This window comes from Talpa europaea (genome assembly GCF_964194135.1).
Source record: "Talpa europaea genome assembly, chromosome: 5".
In the NCBI taxonomy this organism is placed as follows: domain Eukaryota; kingdom Metazoa; phylum Chordata; class Mammalia; order Eulipotyphla; family Talpidae; genus Talpa; species Talpa europaea.
In genome coordinates this window covers 105,226,860-105,252,021 of record NC_140071.1, presented here as the reverse complement: position 1 = coordinate 105,252,021, position 25,162 = coordinate 105,226,860, and the positions used below count along the sequence as shown (strand labels likewise).

Below are 25,162 nucleotides of genomic sequence, written 5' to 3'. Positions count from 1 at the left end.
TCTATAGTTCAAGGGCTAAGTCCAAATACTTTTAACATTAATTTCTACATCTAGAGTATTTATTTCATTAACTACAACTCTCAATACTCCTCTCCTAACAAACCAACATAAACCAACAATACTGAAATATTTGCATTTCTCTAAAGCACTGGGTCTCAAAGGAGGGCTCTTGACAGGCAGGTGCAGAATCACCTGGGAATTTGTTTGAAATGCAAATTCTCAGGCCTCATCTCAAATCTATTGAATCAGATACTCTGTGGAGTAAGGTAATTTGAATTTTAACAAGCTCTCCAGTTAATTCCGTTCAAGTATCCACAATTTTTAAAAAGCCAAGTTTTGACTTCTAATCTCAATACATACTACTCCCTCCATCCTCAGCACATTCCATCCTCAGCATATTCCATCCTCCTTCCTCATTGGACCCAGTTACTTAGCTGACTTCTAATTTGTCTTCAGGAAGCTTTTCCTATTTCCAAGATTAGATTAGAAAGCTCTATCTCAGCACACTGAAAATATTTATCAAATGTCATACTATTTACCCATCTCTCTCCTCCAGCAGTCTGACAATTCTTTGAGACCAAGACTGGTGCTTTATCTGTATTTATATATTGATGAGTTCCAAAATTCCACTACCCTTATATCTCATCTCTGTAAGGTGTTTATTTACCCATATATTTATTCATCAATCATAGTACTGTTTCAGGTACCCTGGGAGTTCTCTGAAGCAGCAATAGAAGCAGTTAATATTTCAGTACTAACTATATTCCACCTACTTTTCCAATCCCATCTGACCTTAACAGGATCAACAACTTAATTAAGTAGAAGTACAGGTAATAGGGCCTCCCCGGTGGCGCAGCGGTAGAGCGCTGGGTTGCGAAGCTGCCCGCGGCCTCTGCAGCGCCGGTTCGATCCCCGGCTGCTCCACGGCCACCGGAGGAGGGTCCCACATGGCGCGCAGACCTCTCCTGCCACCCGCTGCTCCCCTCAGCAGTGTACTTCGGTCCTTCTGCCTGCTCTGCTCCCCGCTCTGGCTCTGGTGAATTCTCTCACCCTCCCGCGCTTCTGACTGTACCCAGTGCATGTATAAACAAAACAAACAAACAAGCAAACAAATAAATAAAGAAAAACATGCCTCTATTAAAAAAAAAAAAAATCTTTAAAAAAAAAAGTACAGGTAATAATGTTATAGAGTAAGAAATTGAACATGAATAGTTATCTAACCAAAGTGGGAGAATCATATTTTAAACTCAGGTCTAACTTCAAATTCTAAAAAGGGTTGTCGCACAATAAATATATTTGGCTGTTACCAAAGATGCTAATGATTCAATAATTGATAGCAAGTAGGGCTCACAGCTGTAATGCCAAATTTGTACTACTCTCACTTGTTGATCTAAATGCACTAGTGGACAGTGATATGCATGTAAATGCTTATCATCTACCAAACTTTCATTATCACTCCCTTTCAAAAAATTGTTTAATTTCCAAAACAATTAGAGCTTCATATTTTATGGAAAAAAGTAGGCCTAAGAATGCTCATGTCAGAAGGGTTTACATGTAAAGTTAGCCCTTGGAGAGAGTCTAGGAACTTGAATTCCAAGAGGGTAGTCCTATTATTTCCAAACTGATGAGACTAGTTGAGTATTCCTAAACTGCTTGCCCAAATAAAAAAAGTCAATGCCAAGTATTTGCTTTTTCCTACAGTGTGGGATTTTAGTATTTGCAAGGCAAAAGTTGCCTAGGTGACCCCCCCAATAAAAAGCCTAAGCACTAAGTTTCTATGAGAAAACATATCTCACATTTGTCACAACTCATTTCTAGAAGAATTAAGTGCCTCCTGTGTGAAGTCTCTGTGAGAGAACTCTTGGATGTTGGTGCTGAATTTCCTTCACACTTTGTCCATATACTGTTTCTGATAATTCTGCTTGGTACATTACCCTATAATGAATCATAGACAGGAGCAAAACTTTCAGCTTCCACCCTTACCACCTAATTCCCATTGCTAGCCTTTATTTCTTTATCGTCTATCACTGCATGAATTATATATCTATATTGTTGATCTCCTCCCACTAGAATGTAATTGCCATAGAACAGGGACTTTCAGTTTTGTATTTCCACAGCTAATTCCTATTTCTTGAATATTACATATGGTACAGTCTCAGGAAGTATCTTCACAACTAAATTTCTATTGATAACCCACTTTAACTTTGTTCTGAGATTTTCTCTGGAGAATGGGAGTATAAATGAAACATAAACCTTCTTTATACAATGACTTTTGGGGCACACCCAATGAACATAGTTTAAATAAAAATACTTACTCTGCTCTGGTTTTACCACCCACCAATTAGACGGACGCCTTGAAATTCTTCGACTTCTTGTGAGAATGGAATCAGATTCCTCAGGTATAAGTTTGTTCTTCTTGGAGCCATGTGAAGAATGTTTCTTTTTGGGTTCTCTATCTTTTTTCTGATTCTCTATAAGAGAAACACTGGTGCTTCTTTGCTTGCTTCCTAAAATAAAGATAACCATAAAAATGACCATAATCTAGTTTTCAGAAAACCAAAATAGATTAAAAAAAAAAACAAAACAAAACCCTCTAAGTTATAGAAACTTCTCAGTTTTATTCTGTCAGCATTTTCCCATCTGTTTTTAAGTCACATGCCCTCAGTAAGATGTCTAACTTTGAGTTAAAATAAAACTTTTCAAAATACTTAATTATATATTCCTGAGCCAAAAAGACAAGTATACCCCAAAAAAGAGGAAACATGAAATATGTATCTCTTTCCAACTACCAATCGATATCCCAAGTAAGAAAAGACTAATTATTGGGTTTTGATACTGAAAAAATATGACTTACAGAACTGCTTAATCAGCATCCACCTAAAATATTTTGTCTAGAATTACAGAATCTTTGCTCCTACCCCAGACTCACTAGATCAGTTTATTAATGAACAAGATCCTTAGGGAATTCAAACTGACATGCAAGTTTGAAAAGTATTGTTCAAGATGGTTTTTCCATTTTCCCAGGTAAAATCTGATAGAGGAGTAGAGGGCATAGGATGAAATGGGCCAAATTATGTAAAGACCTTTATAGCAATATCACTCTTTAAGTGTTAGGAATTGGCAGTATGTTGATTGTGGAATAAAAAGAACTGATTCATGCTTATAAAAGGAGGTGAAAGACAAACTGAGTTAGACAAAAAAATTCATGAAAAAGGAAAAATCTACTTTAACAACACTGTGTTTAATACTAGTATCATCTACTACCTTGGAAAAGATAATGACAAGCAAAAATTCAACAGTAAAGATCCTTTAGAAATTAACTATTTAATTGGTTGTATAGCTATTATAAGAAAAGAAGCAAACACAATGTCTTAAGTTTTGATTATCTCTATTAAGTGCCCAAGGCGGCTTATGTTTTGTACTCTTTCTTCATATGAGATTGTCCTATGGCTCTGCCCAGGTATTCAGGGCTATAGAAGGTAGTAGAAATAGAAACCATAGCTGGTGTGAGTTAACTTGTTCTTTTCTAAAAGCAGCTTTTTTTAGAAGTAAACATATATATTATGTTATACATACAACATATAATAAAATGTACCTGCTTAATGCAAAATGATATTTTTAGGAAATGAATACAGAAAAATGGGTCAATTTATAAAATACTAAAGCAAGTAGAGAGAACATTCAACATGGCTGCCACTGATTAGTAGTTTAAAGCATAATCTGCACAACTGCAAGAATGCTCATCAATGAACATCATTTTCTTGCCCCCTATATTTCTGCCATCATCTCTTTCTCCAATTCCTATTCTTTTATCTCTCCCCATGCCCCATTTTCCATTTCCTTACACTTGTCAAAAATATCTTGAATAATTGCTCTACCAGTGAGAGAGACACATGATGATAGAGCATTGCCTATATTCATGAATCAACTTCAAAAAGTCAATGTAAGCAATGATTTAGGGGGAAAGAATTTGAGGAGAAAATGCTATCAACACAACTGATTTGGACAATGATACAGAAAAAGAATGTCAAACAAAGTAAAAGACAAGCCAATTAAGAATATCACAGCAGAAACTAATTACAAATCTAGAAAGGTTAGGAACTAGATGAAAAAGAATTTAAAAACTAAAAAACAAGCTGTATGAACTGATAGATGAACAGCTGGTAATATAAAGAGAGCTGACTTAGAACTGAGGACACATATATCATGAGGACAATAGTTAGAGAAAGAGATGACTTGTGAATGATTAATTCTACTACAGAAAATTGTGAATATTTACATATACAGAAGGATTCTGGGAAGGTGCTTTAATAAACACAGCAGAAATATTCATCAAGAATAGTGTAATACTTCCGTATCTGAAGAGAATGTATTCCAATGACACAGAGAACACTGCAAAGGCTAAGGTCTGGGGGCTATTTTAGGAAAAGGACAGATAATGTCTATTCCTCTGGAGCTTTCAGCCCAGACTCTAGACAACAGGCAGAAATTCAACAAGTAGTTATATATTTGATAAAATAAAAATGGTGTTATTAAAAAGTAGGTAAGAACATATCCAGTTTGGGAAGGGAGGTTAATAACTAAGTAAAGTTACATTTAAACTGAATATAAAAGCTTGGGAAAGGATCCAGGGTACATTTAGGTAAAACTTTCTAAGCAAAAGGAATCTTTTTTAAAAAATATTTATTTATTTATGCATACAAGAGCTGGAGTATAGGCCAGAGGTGCGGGGGGTGAGAGGATTCACCAGAAACAGAGTGGGGAGCAGAACAGGCAGACAAAATGAACTACACTGCTGATAGGAGCAGCACACAAGACAGGAGAAGCCTGCTGTGCCATGTGGGTTGCTCCCTGGCCAGCTGGGGATTGAACTCTTGCTGCAGAGGCTGCAGACAGCTCCATAGTGCTGTGCTTTAACCCCTGTGGCACCAGGGAGGCCCAAGGAACATCTTACTAAAGGCCCACATAGTTGAGAAAGTGGCCTGTTTACAGAACTAGGAGGAATTCAAGATAAAGCAATCTAGGTGATTAATTTAAAGTGGTAAAGTCAGAGTATAAGTGCATAAACTGCTACAATAATCTAAGAAATAAAATTATTCCAATTTGGCTAAGAGAAGCAGCAGAAGAAATGGCAAACCATAACAACTCTGAAAGTTATTTAGGAAAAAAATGAAAAGACTTACTTTTTATGGGTTGTTAGGTAAAGGGAAGAGGAGCTAAAAAGATGACTTGAATTTCTTTTTTTAAGCTATTAAACTTACTGTGGCTTCATGTATGAACATAAAGAAAAACTAGAAAAGAAACAACTTTGAGTCCCCCCCCCCATAACAAAACAGGTTGAGCGCAGTGCTGTGAAGCTGTCCGTAGCCTCTGCAGTGTGGGTTTGATTCCGGCTGGCCAAGGAGATTCCCACATGGCGCACAGACCTCTCCTGTCTCGCCCGCTGCTCCCCTCAGCAGTGTATTTCGGTTGTCTGCCTGTTCTGTTCCCCGCTACCTGTCTCTAGTGAATCCTCTCACCTTCCCGCGCCTCTGGTCTGTAGCCCAGCTCTTGTAAAAAAAATAATCTTTTAAAAAAAAGAAGAAAAGAAAAGAAACAACTTTGAAGGAATTTAGTTTTCAATATGTTCAATTTAAGAAACCTGTGTAACATAAAGTGGAAAAATCCATTTCATCAGTACAGGTATTACAAGTTCGTGAAGTGCCGTTTAATTAAAGAAAAATGATCTTATGGAAAAAATATTTTTGGAATTAAATTATCTTCAACATTATTTTTTAAAAAACTGTTAATAGAATAATGGCCTTCCAAAGATTTTTATTCACCCTAATCCACAATATTTGTGAAAAATGCACTTTACATTGCAAGACACTTTGCAAATGTAATTAAAGTTATAAATCATAAAATAGGAAGATCATTAGACCCGATCTAATTACATATGTCCTTAAAGCTGTGGTTACAGAGGGATGTAATGATGGAAGAGGAGGCAGGAGAAATAAGGCTGGGATTGCTGATTTTGAAGACACAAGAAGGAAGCCATCATTCAATACAAGTGACTTGAAGAAGCTGGAAAAGGAAGGAAATGAATTTTCTCCTAGAACCACAAAAAAGGAATGTCAACATCTTGATTTTGTCCAGTGACATCCATTTCACACTTCTGATAACAAATATGAGTTGTTTTAAGCCACTATTTATGCAGTAATTTGTTATGAGGGCAATAAAAAGTGAATGCAATTGGTATACTACTTAGTCAGAATGCTATATGCACTAGGCAACCTAAAGAATTTAATATAAATGAATATTAGTGTGCAGGATATAGCAGATAATAAATGCTTAACATTTTATATATTTTTTAAAGATTTATTTTTATTTATACAAAAGCTGGAGTACAAACCAGTCGCGGGAGGGCCTCCCAGGTGGCGCAGTGGGTTGAGCACAGCACTGTGAAGCTATCCACAGCCTCCGCAGCACCGATTTGAATCCCGGCCAGCGGGGGAGAATCCCACATGGCCAGGCAGACCTCTCTCCTGTCTCATCCACTGATCCCCTCAGCAGCGCTTTTGGTCCACCTGTCTGTTCTGCTCCCCGCTCTGTATCTGGTGAGTCCTCTCACCCTCCCGCGACTCTGGCCTGTACCCCAGCTCTTGTATAAATGCTTAACATTTTAAAAAGAGTATCCTTCAAAGTATACTTTATTGATAAAATGGTATTTCCTAAAAAATTATGGAAAATATGTAACTTTAAGTTCTGTGAATATATACTGCTGAAGAGACTAGCAAGAAAACTTCATTATAATGTAACTATCAACCTCAGTTTGGGCATATTCCTCATGCTGTCTGCGTTTTCTTAAAATGAACCTTTGCTAATCATTAACTGAAGAAAACAAAAAAAAAACAACTCTGATAAAAAAAGAATATAGGCCTTATTGTGCAATTAAAGAGGTTCACAAGATAGAAAAGGTGTCTTGTTCCACCTTCCATTTTAAGAGTTTTTCAAATAAACAAAGGCACACACAGACAAAACTGAAGTCTGACAACTATTATTTAGGTGAGAGTCTAGGTAATAGACTAAACAAAAAAGAAAGCTAAAATAATTGAGTAATTGATGACTAGATTAAAGTTTTTTTTTTCATAAAAACTATCTTTTTTTTTAAGGTTAATAAAAGGCTTATTTACAAGGGAAGGGGAAATGAGGAAATGAAGAACTCAGGGAAAAAAAGAGGGAGATAAATTCGTAGATGTGTCCTTCCCATTCCGCTGACTTGGAATCCCAATGACCCACCAAGCTGGTGAAAAGCTGAGTGCCACATGGCCAAGAGCCCACCCCAGCTCACATGGCTGGTTATATCACCAATCAGAAAAACATGGCTGCTTAACTCCACCCTCAGGTCCTCACAACCCTCTCTTTGGTGATCATGGGATTTGTCGTTTCCAGTGTCTTGATGGAGTGGGGGTGGAGTCCGCAAAACCTGTATGGAGTTTGCTCAGGACATCCTTTCCCCCTAACAGAGGGGCACAAGAGGAAGTCAGGATTGGTGAGATGGAGGTGGTGGAAGAAAAGAGGGGAAGTTATGTTTGGAATTGTAGCATGACAGAGGGGTAGTTGATGAAAACGGTGAAAAGGAAGTAGGAAGCAGCACTGATGTGAAATTGTGGCAGAAAGGAGCTAGGATTTTCGGATTTTGTGCCAGTGTCATAGAGGGGAAGGCAGAGGCACCACTGCTATGATGGTGATGGTGGTGGGGAAGATAGGAGGGGAATTGGTGAACAGGAGGTGGTGGATGGGTGGGAGTTAAAATACCTTTCTTTAATATACTTTGTCTCTCCTCTATGTCAGCAATATAATATAGTCATTTAGAATCTCAGGCATGTATACAATTTTGGCCAAGGTGGATTTCTGATTAGTTAACAGTTTTTCCATTTAAGCATTAAAATCAAAATGTTTTTATTTATTTCAAAACTTGCTAACACAGACAAACACAACGGACTGTATGGTGAGTCAGATCCTGTTGAGTACTTTTTAAACCTCCATGGAGTTTCATCTCCTACTTTAAAAGACTTTCAAAAAAGTTAAGTTATATTACATACATTAAAATTATCTAATACATTTGATAAGTGTTTTCTACTCCATTAACTATTCTGACAAGAATTCTTTAAAAGTAACCACTTTTTTTTTTCTATTACTTAAAAAGCAGTACAAAGAATACAGTCTTTCCTTCATGAACATGCCATCAAGCATCAAGCATCACTCACTGTTCAATCATCACATAGGTGAACATAGTCCAAGTCTGCCTAGGATAATCCCAGTCTGTGCTTACTGTCCTGACATTCTCTGCAACTCTCAAGGGTCCTAGATTAGGTGATAAATCATCTAATGACCCAAGACAAAACAGTCCATTGAGATATTAGATAACTGTTCTCAGACCCCACTGAGAGATGTTTTCAAGAGTAAAAATTGTGTTTTAGTAATCTTTGTAATTTCAGTGTCTGGCATTTAATAGCTGTCATCAATAGAAAAGTGCATGAATGATGGAATAAAAGAGAATGGAAAACAACCCCACAGAATCCTGGGACACGCACCCCCGCCCCTCCGCCCCACATTTATGCTTTAATGAACATGAAGAACTTAGGCTCTCTTATGCATTTCCAGCTGCCTCTTGTTTGCTAGCCTTTCCCTTTTTTTTTATTTCTTTCTCACTTTATTAAATTAGGGTATTATCTGAGTCTCTGAGATAATGAAAGTAAAACTACAGTTTACCAAGCTGTACAAAAGAAGTTGTATTATGAATTTAAAGGTTAGTACAATACTAAAGACTTATCTGGGCTCCAGTTGTTTCAAGGGAGCTGAATTTCTCAGCTGTTACATGTCAAAAAAGGAGAAAGTAAAATTGACTTTCTTCCACGATTTTTTTCTTGGCAGCATCTCATAGAAAAATTTAAGGCAGAATATCTGGTTCCTGAAAGGTCTTCTCTATTTATTACCTTAAATACCAAACAGAACATGTGGAGAGAAAAGCTAGCCTTTCCCTTTACCCTCCTTCATGATGCTGTCATCTTAGAAGTTACACAAAAATTAAGTGAATTGGAATGATGCATAAAACAAAGAGACGTTAGAAAAACAGACCTTTGAGGCTCCTTGTAGATTTACGTTTACCTTCCCTATTTCCCAAAGCTAAATAGGAGTATTGTAAAAAAAAGTATTAGAATAATCTTCACAGCTTTATTAAATACATACACTTACCCACAGGCTGCCTCTGTTTTACTGAAGTATGAACCTTTCTTATCTCTTCACACTCTTCCATATTTCTGTCTGAATTTCTTTGTAACTTGTCTTGGTCGGTAAGTGACATATTTAGGTCTTTCTCCTTAGATTGTTCCATATCAGCATGATCTTCAACTACATTGGGCTTAGATTTTCTCCTCTGTTTTTGTCTTGTAGTCCTTTTACTTTGATGCGACTTTTCTGTGTTCTCAGAATATGTTTTATATTTTGTAGATCTATGATTATTTTCTACTGCATTAGTCAAAGCACAACTCTTACCCATTTTTTTTTGTTCAGAGAGCTGAGATTTCTCTACTGGGTGAACTTTATCAGAATCTTTGTCCCTTGTCAAAGTCATAGGCGATACACTGTGATGTTTTTGTCTTGACTTATTTTGAGGGAGTACAGTGCCCTCAGCTGAGCATACTATGTGTTGTTTCAAAGATCCAGCCTTTCTCGGTATAGTAATCCAAGATAGATCGGCAAAGCTTCTATCTGATTCATCAATAACAAATTCATCCTCTAATAAGTTCTTATCATTTGCCGGTGATGAATGAGGTGGAGAAGTTGCTATATGTTTAACAATAGGACTAAAACAGAATGTTACAATAAATAGCTCAAAAAGAAAAGCTTTTTTACCCTGGCTTAGTAAAGAAAATAATACATACCAAAAAAAAAAATCATTGTATCTCAAAAAGTTCACAGCCTTCCTTTCCCATATCCTTAAAAATCCTACCCTCCCTATAAAATCTTCCTTTACAATTTTATATTGATTACACTCATTTAGAGCTCTAATGGGACTCATTTAGATGCTCCCCCACTTGTTATATATAGTAAAAAGTTGAAGCCTGGGATATGTAAATTTCTCTGATAGACCAAAAATGAATGCCATTATTACATATTATATCAAATTATATTTTGTATAGTTTTTTTGATTTGGTGATGGATGTGCTATGGTGGTGATAAGGGAGGAGGTGGGGATGGAGGGGGAAATCTCCTATACTTCCAAAATACCCACAATAATGTAAGCCAAGGTTACTCCAATTAAATAAATAAAAAGGAAAAAAAGAGATTCGTTCATGGGAAAATGCAAAAATATAATCAAAAGGAAGAATATAAGCAAACGAATGAAGTAAGAGTGTTCCAGGAATAGTGAGTTTTATATCTGGCTACACCAATTCGGCAGAAAATTAACTTCAGTTACTAAAGTTAATACTACTCACTAAGATTTCTTTTTAAAAAATGTTAATTTGTCAAAAAAAAAAAACCACTAAAAATATACTGAATTAAAATTAAAATACTGGGACCTCCCCTGGTGGCACAGCGGTTGAACGCTGGGCTGCGAAGCTGCCCACAGCCTCTACAGCGCCGGTTCGATCTCATGCCTCCAGGGAGGATCCCACATGGCGTGCAGACTTCTCCTGCCGCCCGCTGCTCCCCTCAGCAGTGTGTTTCATCAACCTGCCTGTTCTGTTCCCCGCTCTGTCTCTGGTGGATCCTCTCACCCTCCCGTGCTTCTGACTGTACCCAATGCTTATATAACAAATAAAATAAAACTTAAAAAAAAAAAAAACTACACAAGATAACTTATTTTTAAAAAAAAAGTACTGAATTAACTTACTGGTCTCAGTGTAACATTTCTTTCAGATGGTGAGGAAAACATGCTAAACAGGGTGTAAGATGCAAGATACACTGAGATATCAGGTATGGGAATAGTGAAAAAACAAAAGGGGAATTTTATTCATTTTTTCAATATGCTTTTATAAAACCTTCCTCATATGTACACTATCATTCTGATATCATAGAAAATAGAAAAGAAACTTTAAATTTCTGGAGAGAAGGGTTTATGTCTTAATCTACTAAGAAAGACAAACACAAAATAACTAAACTATAATACAAGAAAACTACTTTAAAAAAAAACCCAAAAATTGGAGTGTTGGAAAAGCTGGAAACCTAGCACAAGCTTTAAAAGAAAATGGAGATTAGCCTACAACAAAAGAAAAAGGTATATATCAAAGCAGGGACCACTGTAAATGTGTAAGACCAAGTTGGCAGAACAGTTAATGATCAAGAAGAAAGCTATAAGCAACAGCTAACAAATTTGAAGTTTATTCTATTGACCAGTGATTCTAAACCCTAGCTGTACTAATTCTAGTTAAACTCTACTGTGTAGCCATGGTTAGGAATTACTGTGTAGATACTGTAGAACCACTGATGATTTTTAGGTAGCAAATTAAAATTTATTTTTAAAACTACCTTTTTTGTTGATACAAGAAGAAATAGAAAATAGATTTTAAACACTTAATAATGAAATACCGGTACCCTGACATAAATTTATTTCTAAACATTGCCTTCATTCTTTAATATCATACAAACAATAAATTGTTGATGAGCAGAAGTTAGGAAAAGTGAATAAATACATTTTCATTCACATAAAATTTAGTATCTATTAAATGATGGCTTTTGGGAAGAAACTATACTCAATTTATGGGTTAGAAATAATTTAAATTAAAATTTGTGTCAAGATTTTCTCTAAGTTAAATAGCATTAAGAATCCTTAGATAATATTCATAAAATATGAAAAGAAAAAATAACTTAAAGGATGGTTTCTTAATAACATACCTGGATTCACTTTTTTTCTTTACAGTTTCTAAAAATAATGTTGAAAAACTCTTTTTAGCTTGTGGTTGAATTTCATATTTTGAATCTTGTATTCCTTGCTGAGATGTTCCTGATGGTTTCCCTTTTTGTGGTCCTTCTGATATTTTATCCCCTATTTCTGATATTTTCTTCCCTATTTCTACTTTCTTCAAAACATCTTCATCTTCAAAATCTAACCTAAAAGGTTAAAAGGAAGGCAAGTTGAATGCTCCCAGTTTGTTTAATTATGTTTTGCTGAATCCCCTCACAGTGATAATATAGACAACTTAAAAATTTTCCTATCAGAATTTTGTTTCAAATACGTAAATGTTGATTTGAAAATACACCAAAAATACAAGGCAAACTGCTCAGAAAAATTAAATTTTGTATCTCAATACAAAAAATAAAAGAGAAAAGAATGATTAAATCATATACCAAGGAAATTTGTAGCTTGGAGTATTTGTTCTCAGTCATTTAATATGACTATGAATAATCTGGAGAATCTTATTAAAAAGTAGTCTGAGTCAGTAGATTTCGGGTAATGCTTGAGATTCTGTATTTTTCAGAAGTTCCCAGATACTGCCATTGCTATTGATCCTGAGCTGCAGGAATAGCTATGAACAGCAAACTCTTAGAATATACTTAACTCCTTGGCTCCAAGATTCATACAAAATCCAAGACAGAAATTATACTCATTGCAGAGGCTTCTAACAGCAAAGGACATTAAACAGTCTTTCAAAAAGCTAAGGAAAGGTCCAAGAAATGGACATACATTTACCACAACTCATTCTCATACATACTTATCCTTCACCATGCCTGAAATGATACATATCTTAATATTGTAATTAGAAAAACATAGAGAAGTGCTTCCTCTGGTGGCGCAGCGGTTGAGCGCTGGGCTGCGAAGCTGCCTGCAGCCTCTGCAGCACTGGTTTGATCCCGGGCTACTGGTGAGGGTCCCATATGGCACGTAGACCTCTCCTGCCATGCCTGCTACTCCCCTCAGCAGTGTATTTCGTCAGTTTTCCTGTTCTGTTCCCTGCTCTGGCTCTGGTGAATTCTCTCACCCTCCCGCGCTTCTGACTGTACCCAGTGCTCGTATAAATAAATAAATAAATCTTAAAAAAAAAGAAAAAGAAAAAAAAAGAAAAACATAGAGAAAATACAAACTGTTTCTCTTAGGAAATTATAGAAAACTTGTACCACCAGAAAAAATACATTCTTCCAAGGATTATAGAAAAGTTTATCCCTAAACTTCTCCGATGTACACATTAAGGCTTTCCTTATTAAATATAAACTGTGTATGTGTGTATATGTGTGTATATATACATGTATTTATATATAAAATATATATAAATAAAACACGTTAAGTCTCTAACTATTAATATATTTCAATACAAGGAAATACATAGAAGACTAAATTACTCACTTTTAAATATAAAAGTTAAAACTTTTATAAGATTAATATTTAAGTAAATACCTTTTTTTGGTTTTAAGAGAAATCCCTGTGTTTGAAGACAGCAAATTTACTGAATTTTCAAATGTGCAGGACTTTCTCTTTTGGGCACTGGCATTTTGTGATACTGTTTTTGCATCCACGAGAACAGAAGGTGAACAAACAGATAAATACAATTCCACTTTGTCTTCATCATGATGAATTTTTTTATTTTTATTTGACATTTTTCTTGAGTCAGGTATATTTTTAGAACCAACATCAGTTGCCACAATTTTCGGATGAACATCATGGGTACAAACTAGAAGGAAAGTATATGAATTTATTTAAAATAATTTTTAATAAGAGAATCAAACATGCTTTATAAAAATTCAGCAATAATTTAATTAGAAATAGTTTAAATGACTCACAGGTTACTGCTTATAATCAGAGAGAGCTATGATTAAAATATGCAAGTTCTAATTTATAAAATTAATGAACTTTAACATCTATCTTGTACATGCTTTGAAGTTTTAAAATGATAAAAATCTTCAAGTATTCACAATTTTATTGATACAAGTCAATTTCTGGCACGGGCCATGCTACTCATGTTGTCTGACAAAGGTCCGGGCATGGGGCAGATTCCTGAAAAGTCAGGAATCTTGTTAGATGACTCCTGCTAGATTCTTCTCATTTGTTTATGGCTGATTCTTCTGAATATGGCAATTACTAATACACATATTTGAAAAGTAAAACTGCAAATATTGCATGACCAAATACTAAATAACTAATTTGACTACAATGGCACTGCATGATATAAACAATACATTTTGAAACAATTAGTATTTTTCTGCTTGGAAGCAGTGATTTAAATTTTGGTCTTACAAAAACAAGTGATATGTCACACCTGAAAACCTTTGGGAACTAAAGGCTGTAAACATTCCTGGCCAAGTCTTTGATATAGAATTGTGGTTTTTTAAGACAGAGACCAGTTGGAGAGGAGTTTTGAAGTTAGAAATACCAGTTAAAGTTAGAGATAGCAGTTAAAGTTAGAAACAGCAGTTAGTTAATAAGATAATCAGGGAAGTAACAGGTGAAAATATAGCCTTGAGAAAGTAAAAGGAGTTTCCCTTTTTTTTTTTTCTTTTGGAGCTTGGGGTTAGATAAAGGTTAGTGCAATTTAAGCGGCACAGGGATTCTTTGGGTTTTTTAATTTTTTACTACTTTTATTAAATTAGAATAGATTAGTTATAGGAATAAGAAGTTTTTTGATTTTAGCAGTAATTGGACTTGATTACCGGTGTATAAGGTGATTTTTTTTTAATGTTTAAGATTTAGGAATTTTATAAATTTTGATTAATTAGTAATTTAGCAGTTATAAAGGAGTTAAGCTTTAGTCATATAAGTTTTTTGTTGTTTTGCTGTTTTTAGCATTAACAGAATGATTACTGGGCATTAGAAAATAAATGATTGTTAGGGGACATTTTGTGTGGTAATTGTATTTACCTTTAGAACAAAGTGAAATGGCTATTATCGCCTCAGCAAGGGGCCATCAGGTCCCCAGGCCGATTTTGAAAAAAATGCCACCATTGTTAGTTTTTTTTTGTTTTGTTTTGTTTTTTACTACTTGAAAGCACTCACTTATGTACTCCCATGGCTTGCTGGAGATGTATAAAGAACTGCTGAGACCCTAGGCAGGATGATACTTGCACCCTGATCTAGGTATCATGTCTCCTCATTCCCCCATCCCTTATCCCTCAAGTCCTGGACACTGTCTTTTCCTGCAGGTACTCTGACACAATAGTTTGCTGGAGCTGGCTTCTGGCAAATTTCTTTAAGATTTGAATACTCTATGGACAACTAAAATAATGAATCTTAGGTTAACAGTTGCTAACAACGTAGGGCAGCTAAATGAACAACATTTACACATATACACATATATAGATATAAAGATACATACAGAGATACAGTACTAATTCATAATCTTAAAAAGCAAAGATTAAAAACTTTAAATACAAACAAAAAGGGACTTGGTTCCTGAGTAAGATGACAAGGACTTACTTTCTCCTGCTTTTCCCTCTAAATACAACCAAATTCCATGGAAATTATCCATCAAACAACACTGAATCACTGAAAGCTGGAAGGATGAAGATATATTTTTGCAAGGATCCCCAAGCCTTAACCAACATCAGACAATGTGGGGGGGACCTCTGGATTTTCTTTTTATCTCCCATACACCCCTAGACTGGACTTAAGAGAGACTTGCAACCTGGAACTGCCAACAGACATGGGGTCGGGAGGTAAAACTGTATTCTCTGTCCAAAAGACCTGGAGGGGGCCTCCCTGGTGGTACAGGTGATTGAGCACAGCGCTGTGAAGCTGTCCACAGCCTCTGCAGTGCCTGTTTGATTCCCGCCGGCCTCGGCCTCGGAGCAACCCACATGGCGAGCAGACCTCTCCTGTCTTATCCACTACTCCCCTCAGCAGTGTATTTCATCAATCTGCCTGTTCTGTTCCCCACTCTGTCTCTGGTGAATCCTCTCACCCTCCCGCGCATCTGGCCTATACCCCGGCTCTTGTATAAATAAAAAAATAAATCTTAAAAAAAAAAAAAAAAAACTTGGAGAAGGGAAACATAGTGGGGAACCCAACTCCCACTTCACAACCAGGAGCACCTTACATTTGCAGTGGCAAAGCAACAAAGACATAGGCCATGCCCAGCCTCACTACAAAAGTACTGTGGAACGGTAACAGAAATCAACAAAGCCCTGGAACAATCTCATCCAAATTCGATAATAGCAAGGCTTTAACCTTCCCAAACCCTGCTTCACAGACCAAAGTGATGTTTAAATCCACTGAAAGTATTGATACCCAGCCCATCTCAGCACTACTGGTTTACAATGAGGGCACCTGAAGGCCAGTCTAATCTGAAGCAGGAATAAACATAGGAAAGCTCTGCATCTCTATCCTATTCTTTATCCAGTGATAAAAGGAAATCTAACTTCATTAGCTCTGACTTTAATCTCTGCAGGGTGAATAAGGACATAAGGAAACTTAGAAAAGCACCTTCCATTCACACCACACAGCACCAGCCAGTGATGGAATCCTAGAAAACTAAAAAATAAAACAGATCCAAAAATCACTATAAAGACTCCAAACATGTCCTTGGAAATACACAAAAGTAGACAAGAACCTACACATTAACGAAAACAAGGCAACTATGTTATAACAGGATACTTAAGTACAATTAAGGCTCTCCTAACAAAATAACCAAATGACAAGGATACAATCAAAATAACTAATCCCACTAAAACCATGAAAAATACGCCTGAACAAAATTATGATCTATGAATACAAATAACAAAGTGAATCAGTTGTTGGAATTGTTTAGCAAGAATGGTAAAGTTATCATAAAAATGTATTATCACTTATAAATTCTCTTGAAACAAATGAAAAGACAGAAACTCTCAAAGAATTGGAAGTTATAGAAACGAACAAGTTTAAGATTTGAGTAATCTATATATTTTTTTAATTTTAGCCATCCTTATAGGTATGTTGGTATTTAATTATTTTTTTAATTTAAATTCCCCTAATGACAATGAGATGAACAAGTGAAAACCATAAATACTACTTCATACCCATTTAGGGTGGTTATTATCAAAACAAAAAGGACAAGTGCTTATGAGGAAGGATATAGAGATATTGGAACCCTTATGCACTGCTGGTGGGAACTATGGAAAACAATTTGGTGGCTCCTCAAAAAATTAAAAATATAACTATCATATGTTTCAATAATTTCTTTTTGGGATTATATCAAAAAAAAATGAAAGGAGGGAATCCAAGAGATACCCGAACACCTGTGTTCACAGCATATTATTCACAACAGACAAAAGGTGGAAATGACCCAAATGTAGACAAATTCAGAGACATTCCACATTATACTGTATGTGTATACCACATGATTCACTTAGTGATGAACACTTGGGTTGTTTCCATCTTTTGGTTATTGCAAACATGCTGTTAGAACCCTGGAGTACAAATAACTGCTTGAGTCCCTGTTTTCAATTCTTTTGAGTATATATTTAGGAGCAGCATTTAATTTTCTGAAGAAATCACCAAACCTCTTTCAATAGCAGCTATTCCATTTCATCTTCCCACCAGCAATGCACATTAGTTCCAGTTTATCAACATTTGCTATTTTCCTTTTTAATTTTTTTTTAAAGTAATAGCCATCCTAGCATGTATAAAGGGGCATCTAGTAGGGTTTTGGTTTGCATTTCTCTAATGACTATTAGTAATGCTGAGCAACATTTTCATACATTCACTAGCCAAATGGAAAAATGTCTATTCAAGTCCTTTGGGTTATTTTGTTGTTGAGTTTCAGAAATTCTTTATATATTCTGTATATAAATCTTTTCTTAGATACACTATTTGCAAATATTTTCTCCCATTCTGTGGGTTATTCGTTCATGTAACTGATAATGTCCGTCAGACCAGTGATGAGAATAGAAACATATGACATGTCCTTATGTTAAAAAAACACTAAATAACATAAAAATGAATTCTCACAAATTATCATACAAATTAACTGCAATTCTAATTAGAATCTCAACAAAATATTATTGGGACTTGGATAAAACCAAAAAGTTCACTGGGAGAATAAAGAATGAAAACAGCAGAGGAATAGAAAATATCTTTAGATCAGAAATATTATAAAAACTATTATTAGTAAAACAGTATTGTGTTGACAATAAACAAAGAGACCATAATTCATGTTAAAAATGATATGTGAGACTTAATACATGGTAAAATAGTATATAAATAAAAGAATGGATTAATTAATAAAAGGACTTGCACATTTGGACCATTTGGAAGAAAATAAAATTGTAATATGTCATAGAACACCAAAACACATTCTAGATGGGTTTAAATTTTAAATTGAAAGAAGTCAAGGATATTATATATACATTATGATTGACCTTTTAATCAATACAGGAAGTTCAAAAGTTTTAAGTTAGACATTTGACAAATGAAATTTAAAAATTTTATCCATCATATAAAGATATTAAACAAATCTGTAATAGACAAAGAGTCATTTGGAAAAGTATCAGTTGCACAAATCACAGATAAATGGTTACAGATATAAAATCCAAAGATCTATCATAAACAAGAAAAAGCAAATGGGAAAAGGTCATAAATAGACAGCTCAGGAAAAAAGTAGATTAAAGCAGAAAAAGTACTTAAATCAATGATAATAACAGAAATAGACAATAAAATAAGAATGAAATTACTTAATACTAATCAAACTGCCAAAAAATAGGATAGTTGATAATCTCAGGTTTTTTTTTTACACTGTAAGTGTAAAAGAAAATTGTGAAAGCCTCTTCTGAAAACACATAGATGCACACATACACGCAAACACAGTATTAATGTTTTCAGTTAGGCGCAACAAGGAATATGGAAGAATTCAAAGGTGGGAATAGCAGGAAGATGGGAGTAATGATTAATAGCTTTTCCTCTTTAATCTTGACTCTTCCCTCAAATGAAGGACTTATTTGAAAAACACAAATAAAGAAAACTTTAAAAAGTGACTTTACACTTTTAAAAGCACATATAATTACCTAAAAGAAATAGAGAAAAAAGAGGAGAGAAAAAGAACACTGACCACGACTTGGAATCAAAAACAATTTCTTACATTTCACAACTGTGTCTAGGTTGACATTAATCTTTGTCACTCGACACAAAACATGCACCACTTCAACATTTCTCATTTCCAAAATTTATCCAGGCAAATAATACCCATGGGTATATAACGAACCTGATTTGTTGACTTCATTTGATTCTACAATACAGCCCACAGAGGTTTCTTTCTTTCTTGAAGAAATTGTCACTGAGTTTGGGTGTGATTTCTGGTACTGACCCTAAAAGAGATACATTAGATCAACTCCATTAAAATACCATCAGATTAAACACATTCGATTTTAAAAGGGAAAAAAAAGCCAGTATTTAAAAACCAGCAGGTATAGTTGTATACTTAAATAACTACTTTGGAAAATTATTTGGCATTATCTAGCAAAGCTGAAATTTCCAATCACAGAAATGATTCTGTTCTCAACAGCAAAAACGTAGTCAGAGAGAAGACCAGATAAATTAGTGTATAATTATATAAGATAATATCACATATACAATAGTGAAATAAACTACAGAAACCTGAATAAACAATTGGTTACAAAGAAAAAGCATGTTGCATAAGTTAATACTGATCCTATTTAGAGACTCAATCTATACAAAAAGTTAATATTAGCAGGTATGGTCACTTAAAGGTCCTATTTATAGGGGTAGTCCTTCGTTGGAATCTAAGTATTTAGTTTTCAGAATGTTCCCTCCTTGACTAGCAGATAAGGCTGTATCTGCTATACCAGCCTGCCTAGATGTTTGTTTGTGTAAATAATATGATTTACGGTCAATACCGTCCTTTTTCCTTCAGCGAGTGCAGAATTTTGGTAAGCAAAGGCTGCCTTATAACCCACAATAAAAACTCAAAAGAGTTCCCTGGGCAGAAAGATTGTACAAATTCTTCTGCATATTTCATTTCACTGTGACAGGCAATGATTATACTTTGCGTGGTCCTTTTAAGGATCATGGGAAGTCTGGCATTAAAGTGCAAGCTCTGCCTTAAAACATTTTCTTTTTCTCTTACTGATCTAGCTGTGTATCCAGACTGCATAGTTATATTAATCTCAGTTATGAGTACAACTATATACTGAGTCTCATGAAACCATCTGATGAAACACCTAACATGTGAATGGTAATCGGACTCTTATTATAAGCAGTAGACATGATTTTGTCAGCATATAACCCTGTGTGGTAACAATATAAAGGATAGAAATGATGAAGACAAAATTCAAAAGTGATTACCTCAGTGCAGAGAGGAAACAGTAAGAGGCACATAGATGCTTCAAAGGTACTGGTATTACTTACTTACACTAAGGGATGGATATGTGTGTGATTGCTTATAGCATTTTTAACACTTTACATGCATTATATATTTTCTTTTATAAATCTGAAACATATCAAGTCATTTAAAAATTTAAAAATTTTGAAAATCTAGAAAAGAGACAGCTCATCATATTCTGCAGATGAGAAAGAAAACTGGTAAACCATTTTACAGAAAAACCCTAACATTTAATAATTTCACTTTAGGGCCTCCCCAGTGGCACAAGGGTTAGGACACAACCTATGAAGCTATCCGCAGCCACTGCAGCACAAGTTCGATTCCCAGCCAGCCAGGGAGCAACCCACATGGCACAAGCAGACCTCTCCTGACTCACCCACTGCTCTCCTCAGCAGTGTACTTCGGTCAATCTGCCTGTTCTGTTCCCCACTCTGTCTCTGGTGAATCCTCTCACCACCACGCCCCACCTCGCACCTCTGGCCTGTACCCCAGCTCTTGTATGCATAAATGAATAAATAAATAAATCTTTAATAATAATAATAATAATTTTACTTCAATGTGCATATCCTAGAGAAATTCAGTTTACAGCATGTATACAAAGATACATGAAAAAAGTTGTTCACCATATCATTGTGATAATGAATAGCTGGAAACCTAAAGTCTGTGCCAACAGGGAATAAATAATTAAGCCATTTACCCCATTCATAAATATGCTATTCATGAATATACTCTCGAACTCAATTACACACAGAAACAAAAGTAGGTTTCAGTGTACTCTGTTCCCTCCAGAAACCACATTAAGAAAATGTTTAAATGTATAAATATATAAGGTCTAAGACAAGGAGAAGGGAGTAAATGAGTAGATATCAAAAAACTTTTTTAAGGTGAAGAGCAGACTGACTAGAAGGTACTAATCAGTCCAGAGAAAGTAGCAACTCGCTAGCTATGGAGAAATTCCAAACATGATTTACATTTATGGAGAAATCCACAAGATCAGAAATTAGAAGTACAAGGCACCTCTAAAGTGGGGGTACAGGTGGGACTTGCAAACAAAGATTTAGGTTTGTATAGGGAGTGGTAAGTCACTGAATCTCTTCTCTCCAAACCCTAGCAGAAAATTAGATGAGAGGGCCTCTTTGATGGCGCAAAGGGTTAAGTCGCAGCACTATGAAGCTATCCACAGGCACTGCAACACAGTATGAGTTCGATCCCCTGTGGACCAGGAAGCTAACCCACATGGTACAGCAACCCTCTCCTGTCTCACCCACTGCTCCCCTCAGCAGTGTATTTCAGTCAGTCCACCTGTTCTGGTCCCCACTCTGTCTCTGGTGAATCCTCTTACCTCCCGCCCCCGCCAACCCTATGGCCTGTACCCCAGTTCTTATATGCATAACTAAATAAACCTTTAAAAAGAAAAAGAAAAAGAAAATGAGATGATTATTCTCTTGCGCTTCATAATCAGAGAGACTGTTAACTCAATGACATGAGAGCAGTGGAAGGTAAGTGTAATACACTAAAAGTGGAAGCATTCAAAGTGCATCCTTCCCCTTTGCCCCACCTAGCCAAAAATATTGTTTGATTAAAGACCTCCCATGCAGCAGAGATTTCTTAGAAAACTTAGAGAAAAAAACCCTGACATCTACAATGACATAGCCCAGACAGTCATACCACAGTGAAATTGCTAATCTATAAATTTTCCTATACATAAAGAGCTTCCAATCACCACTTTAGTTTCTCATTCTTAAATATGAGGAGATGGCTAATGATCACTAGACATCTGACAGCAGGCTCTAGTGTAAAAGGCAACTAGCAAAATAAGCAAAAAAAAAAAAAAAAAACAGCAAGTTAATGGAAATTGAAACTGTAAAGCCTTAATGAAAAGAATTAGAGGAACCTAACATCTAGGAATATCACAAAGTTACAAAGTTCCAGATCTCTAACAACAGATGGCAAGATCCTAAAAGCTTACAAAGACTAAATAAACAAATTAAGTCACTGACAAAGGATCAAGGAATCAGAGTTGTACCAAAAACACAAGAAGCTAAAAAAAAAAAAAAAAAAAAAAAAAAAAGAGTATATCTTTAAAATTTATTTCCAACCTAGAATTCTATATATACTCATCATCAGTGTAAAATCATGGTATTTTCAAACATTTAAAGCATTAATTTCTCAGGAAGTTACTAAAAGACGAGCCCTCACCAAAAAAGGAGAGGCCAAGTAAAAGGAAGATTTGAGATCCAAGAACTGTAAAGGGCAATATATGAGAGAAGAGAAGGGATTTCCTTGAGTAAAGGAAAATCAGATGACAACTTTATATGACAGGCAACAACACCTATGTGACAGGGTAGATTGGAGCAAAAAACAAAGAATAGACTTCTAAGAAAAATAGCTCTAGGAAAAGAAAATGAAAATGATGTGTCAGAATACTCAAGTTTCTAGTATTATTTCTAGCACTATATTTTTCTTTCCAATTAGTTTTGTTTTTGAATAACTTGTCTTAGATTACCAGCTTCAAAAACTCTTTGAAAGTCTGCTGTTTTTGTATAGTTAAATCACCTTGCTTGTTAAAATATATGATCAACAAAAGATTGATGCCCCTATGTAGCAAGACTGTCTTCTTTTTTTAGGAAAAAACCAAACTTGCCAACCTGGATTAGGAATTTCAGTAAATTATCTACATTCCTAAAAATCTAATTTAAGTATTATTTTAGAAGATGTGAAAAATGATTATAATTGAAAATGACAAAGAAGATTGTAATTTGATAATTCCTAGACTTCAACTGCAAAAACAGAAAAGATCAAATCAAAATTTTCACAAAATGCCTCCAAATCTTATTGAAAGTCAATGGCACTACATGGTTCTATTTTAAAAATAAGACTTACAAACAACTAAACTAAAATGTACTTAAAATGTACTAATGATAAACCATACCTATTCTCCTTTTTTACTTACCTCTTTGCTTGGTAACTGATTACAAATGTCTTTTATTTTAGGTGTTGAATAAAACACTGACTTTGTAGAATTTTTGCTAAGATCATTAGCAAGACCTCAAAAAACAGAAAAAGAAATTAAAAAAAATAAAACATGGCATAAACTTTGGTGGTTACTTAAAATACCTATATGACATATGAAGAAGTCTGTTGACTCTTTAAACACAATTTAAATGAAATGTAAACTTCAATTTAATTGAATATTCAAATGTTCCTAGAAGAACTGAAAATGACAAACAAGGTTCCCGAAGAAATATGTACCAGCTGTTCTTTCAGAGTTTATATGCAAGACTTACGTTGCTGTTATTCGTGTTTATTTCTTTGCTTGGCTTTCTGTCTTAATACAATACCTTAATACAATACCAGCATTTAGCAAAGTTTTGGACATAATTCATCATTCCTTTAGAAGGGTTGTAAAACAATAAATATTATCTCTAGCTCTTCAGGAACCCCAAAAATGTTGCATAATGATTTCCATTACATTAAATACTTTCTCTTATTATTTATGGATTTCCGTACTATAGGAATCTAGTACAAACTAAAAAGAATGATAAATTATTCTCAATTTTGCAGTCTTATTCTCAGTGTACCACAAGGTACATGAAGTATTGTACTGGGAAAATGTTTTATATATTCGTAAGCATTAGACATATTTTCTGCATTTGATATTAAAATGACAAATTTATACTTTCATCCATCCCAACCTTCAAAGTCCATCTAGAAATAAACCATTACTTTGTTCTTCAAAACAGTCTTGCAAGATTTCCAGTATGTTCTTGCCTTGCTCTGTATTAACATTAAGTGCCCTATTAAGAGGGAAAAAAAGAAAAAATGTTAACATACTCCAAAGGCATTTGTTGTTTATGTTAATATCTACTTTGAAATTTCCACATTGCCTTATCAAAAAATATTACCAAATGGAAAATACCACTTTTACTATATGATGACCAAATACATACTTGATAATACAAGAGATTCCAAAAAAAAGTGTTTGAAACAAGGTCATTGTCTCCATTAACAATTACTTTCCTTGATTGAAACAAACAAGTTCACAATTGTTTTATATATAAATAAGAACTTAAAATTTTTTGAACAAATTCAAAATATACTGAAATGGTTATATAATAAAGACTCTATGATCACAAGTGCTACTAGATCCTAGTAATACAGTCTCCAATATAAGTTCTAAAATGCACTTTTGATTTAGTATCATTAATCTGAACAGCGGTTTATAAATCAGAATAAGTTGTTTAATTAAAAACTGTACTGAGACAATTGAAGATTCACATGCAGTTGTCAGAAATCATACAAATAAGATCTCTTCTTGTTCACTTGATCCACTCTTTCCCAATGGTAACATTATGCAAAACTATTGTACACTGTCACAACCAAAATACCAATATTAACACAATCTACCAGTATTGTTCAGATTTCTGTTCTACAGGTATAACTGAATGTTTGTGTTTGAGTTTATGTATTTAGTTTTTTATAACTTATCACATCTATAGAATCAGTTACTACCAGTCACAGAAATCATTATCTTGGTCAGAGGTAACAGATTTTACACTCCTCATTTAAAAACTCCACTTTTTGAAAACAGGAAAAAAAATCATCTTAAAAACTTAAGTATATGAATTACCTGGATGGTCGGCAAAATCTTCTTCTATAGTCATTTTTGAGATGATCCTGAAAGAAAAATAAATCAATTCAGTGTCTTTGTTTAAGAGAGTAACATCCCCCCAATATAAGCACACCCCAGAAAAGTCTTCATTTATTCATTCAACAAGTGTTTTTTAACTGCTTCTAGATCAAGAAAAAGAAAACTTACCTCATTTATACAGTTTACAAACCTTTGCTTATACTAATTTTTCATATCCTGGGATTTA

The 25,162-nt window shown here is 34.7% G+C and overlaps 1 protein-coding gene across 1 annotated transcript in view; it reads right to left on the bottom strand.

Annotated features, from left to right (window-relative positions):
- Positions 1–25,162, bottom strand: part of CENPC (centromere protein C) — a gene marked incomplete at both ends in the record, with an annotated part of 59,704 nt that overhangs the window by 32,279 nt on the left and 2,263 nt on the right. The window contains 9 exons of the mRNA XM_084233003.1: positions 1,797–1,935; positions 2,143–2,507; positions 9,238–9,848; positions 11,881–12,096; positions 13,379–13,652; positions 19,149–19,251; positions 23,239–23,333; positions 24,012–24,082; positions 24,916–24,962. Coding sequence (XP_084089129.1) covers positions 1,797–1,935; positions 2,143–2,507; positions 9,238–9,848; positions 11,881–12,096; positions 13,379–13,652; positions 19,149–19,251; positions 23,239–23,333; positions 24,012–24,082; positions 24,916–24,962 — 1,921 coding nt within the window. The remainder of the gene's footprint in view (positions 1–1,796; positions 1,936–2,142; positions 2,508–9,237; positions 9,849–11,880; positions 12,097–13,378; positions 13,653–19,148; positions 19,252–23,238; positions 23,334–24,011; positions 24,083–24,915; positions 24,963–25,162) is intronic.